The sequence below is a fragment of the Chaetura pelagica genome, unplaced genomic scaffold (assembly GCF_000747805.2).
Source record: "Chaetura pelagica isolate M959 unplaced genomic scaffold, ChaPel_1.0 C11685324, whole genome shotgun sequence".
NCBI lineage: Eukaryota > Metazoa > Chordata > Aves > Apodiformes > Apodidae > Chaetura > Chaetura pelagica.
Genome location: NW_009970415.1, coordinates 1 through 3,455, shown reverse-complemented (window position 1 = coordinate 3,455; position 3,455 = coordinate 1). Strand labels below are relative to the sequence as shown.

The 3,455-nt window shown below is 42.4% G+C and overlaps 1 protein-coding gene across 1 annotated transcript; it reads right to left on the bottom strand.

Annotated features, from left to right (window-relative positions):
• Positions 1-499: 499 nt before the first annotated feature.
• On the bottom strand, positions 500-3,374 carry LOC104384750 (retinoblastoma-binding protein 5-like; the record flags this gene model as incomplete). The annotated part of the gene is made up of 7 exons (XM_010005965.1): positions 3,238-3,374; positions 2,601-2,763; positions 2,072-2,181; positions 1,796-1,915; positions 1,394-1,547; positions 1,215-1,286; positions 500-617 (listed from the first exon to the last, which is right to left on the bottom strand). Coding segments are annotated over exons 2-7 (715 nt in total), but the record flags the coding sequence as incomplete, so codon positions are not given.
• Between the last annotated feature and the right edge of the window lie 81 nt (positions 3,375-3,455).

Here is a 3,455-nt window from a genome sequence, read left to right as displayed (position 1 = left end):
TACAGACCTATTGTTACAAACCACCAGTAATGAAGCTGGATAAATTATTTTAAATATTCTAGATGTTTTGTTGTTTTCACTCAACTAATTCTAAATCAGATGAGATTTATTTTCGTGCTTAACTCCCACAAGCCTTTCATAGCACAATTTTTTGGCACCACCAAGTGGCAGGTTGTGCTGCTACTGACTGAGACTCAGCACTGCTGCTGTTGAGGGGCTGTGATCCAGGGGTATTTTTTACTGCTTAAGTACATAGTGGAGAGGGGAGGCTTTCCTAAAAAAATAAAAATAAAAAACGTTGCACTTCTATTGCAGGAATCACACCCTGTTTAGTTCATACATCTTAATTTATCTACTCCTGATTTGTTATTTAACACCCATGTGTACTGCTGTGACCACCAGTTTTATTTTTACTGTGACTACCAGTTTTAATTCTTACTACAGTTGCACAGTCAGAGATTACAAACCATTTGCTGCACAGCAGCTCTTTCTGCAGTACCTGTCTGTTCTGGCTCACTCTTATCTTCATCTTCAATGTCAAACTCTGACTCTCTCTCTTCATATTCTACATTTTCATCCAGCTCTTTGAAGTCAGGTGCAAAGGCACTCCAGTTTTCCTAAACCACAAATTCAAAGGGATTTTTACCTCATGCCACAGTGAGGACTCCTGCGATCACCACCTCATTCTGCATCAAAACCCCCAAGCCATGTACAAGATCACAAAAAACAAGCCTCACTGGGGGCTCCACAGTCACCTGGCAAATTAGGAACTTCAGGAATTAGGTCCTACTGAAAATATGACACAATATTCCTTAAATATTGCAACATATGTAATAATGACACCTAAAACTAAAGCTGCACATTCATGTTTAGCCACTTAGTTGGGGCTCATTCAGATTTCCTGCACTTGAAAGACACATTCAGGACACCATTCCCACATTTATTTTTTTGTTGTTAAAGACATTTATTTATTATGAAGGACAATTAAATGTCCTTGTGATTATATTTAAGATTTAATGCAAAGCTTAACCAGTTCAGCAACTGCAGCACTAGTCCCCTCCTCACATTCAACCAGATGGCAAACACAGGTCAGGTTAGGCAGGTGGGCCTAAAAAGCTTGTTGGATGGGAATTTAATCATGGATTTCAACATTCAGTCTACTAGGATGGAAACTCCCAAGGAATCCTCTTAAGGAAAAAATCTACACCACTTACCACTTGATTCTGAGCCCAGATGGACACAACACCACTGGAAATGGAAGCTATGATGGGTCGGACAGGATGCCACTGGATTTACAAGGAAGAGAAAAGAGGAGGAGCTTAATTGGTTAATGAAATGAAGCTTAGTTTTCCAAAATAACAAGAAACATAGTAAGAGCAGACAGTTTTCTTACTGCTACATCCAAGAGCAGCTCTCCTCTGGTCCCGTGGAGGATTTTCACTAGGTTTCCAATACTCTTCTCCCAGATGTACAGGGCGTGTTGTCGTGCTGAACCTGCCACTATGTATTCACCATCACCAGAGAAACAGCACTTCTTCCACGGGGTCCTGGGTTCAAAGACAGTGTCACAAGTTCAACAGCAACATCACAGGGAGGATGGAGGACTCTGGAGTTGGCTCGTTCTTCACCCACAAATACTTAAACTTGAATTCTGGCAGATAGGTTTCAAATTAAATTAGCTGTCCATTACCCTGAATAAGATAACAAGCCACCCTTTCCTCCAGAGCCTCCTTTGCTGAGCACACAAACCTCACTGGTTCATAGCAGGCTAAGCAGCCATTCTGCTGTCTCCTACCTGTTCACCAAGTCCTGCAGCTTCTGCATGGGCTCAGGTTCCCCATCTCGTCCACAGGTGAGGATTTCACGGCCGTCGTACACCCTGATGATCCGGTCAGCTGTGTTTATTAAAAAGCAGCTGCAGGAGGAAGGGCACAAAACATGTGTTGGGTTAAAAGGCTAAAATAAAAAAGAATCAGAATATGTTCCATGAAACAACTGGGGGGAGGTTAAGACTATCCTATAGCTTGCAATTCACCTTTAAAGATACCAGCTGATCAGTGAAGTAACTCACCTTCCTTTCCGAGCAAATTCAATCGATTTAATAGCTGTGGTGTTGCTGGTTCCAGTTGTGACTCTGAAGGAAGCAACAAGATCCTGAGTGTCTGTTTTTAAGACCAAGATCTGAAGATGAAGGAAACAGGAGGCAATCAGTGTCTTCATTGTATCTCATTCTCCTTCTGGTACCTTGCACATTAGCTGCTAACCCTGGCAAGAGGAGCCTCAGCAACATACACAGGAATAGCTGAGATTCTGCAACTGCAGTTTCTGTGACATAGTAATTGGTTTATTTATGCTGGAAAAGGATTCAACAACTATGGTCAAAGTCAACAGCAAGACAAAGACCTAACTGAGACAAAGACTGTAATCTAGAGATCTTCAAAGATAAAGTGTGATGCTCTGTTCAGAAGATCTTATCAGCAGGATATCAACTATTCAGGACACCTTATTTGTACATCGAAACAAAGAACACAACTCAAAAACCTTAAGCAACTTGGGAAAAGCAGGAAGTTCACAGCCAGTGTTGCCTGCTAACATCTCACCTTCCCCTTAGCATTGCCTGTATAAATGTATTCCCCTCGCCTGTCAAAAGAGGCCACAACATTGAGGTCAGAATCATCATCCACAGGCAGGACAACATGTTTGGAGTCTGACAGCGTCAGCATCACCGGCGCCGACTTCATGGGACAGACCAAAACTCTGTTTCTGCAACAAAGAAAAAGAACAATTCAGAGGTTTTGGGTTCTATTTTTTCTCTGAAGTGCCCAGATTTAAAAGCAGAGGGGAAAAAAAAAGGTCAACCTATATCAAGAGACCCAGGATACCTCTGTATTTTGATTATCTTGTCTTTGTTCCTTCAATGACAACATGACACTGAGCTGGTGTCTGTTTCATCCACTTTCTTCCTCTGGAAACTTCTCCAAGTTTATGCAGTAACTTGCAAACAAGAGGTTCCCAAGACACATTCCCAAGAACCCTTCTCCTGTTTACTCTCCTCCCTTTCTGATGTTTCCATAATAAAGCAAACCATAACAAACCCAGTTAGGGTTCCAATCACAACAAGGAAGATGCACTGGTAGCACTGACTAGGTTTATTAAAATAAACACAAATTGCACCATTTCAATAATCACTAGTTCTATGAAAACAAGAGTATTCAACCCTCTTTTCCCAGGACTTACTGGTCTCGAGGGTGATACTGGACTTTCAGGATGGGTGAAGGGAATCTGAACCTCTGGTCGCAGTCTCCGGAGAGCACGTCCCACTGGGACACGATGTTGTCTGTGGACGCACTGACCAGTTTGTGGCCATCCCGGCTCCAGCTACAGTAACCAGAGGAGTTGGAGCAACAGTTACTCCTTACACGTGCAAAACACACACCCAGGGTTTCAAATAACCA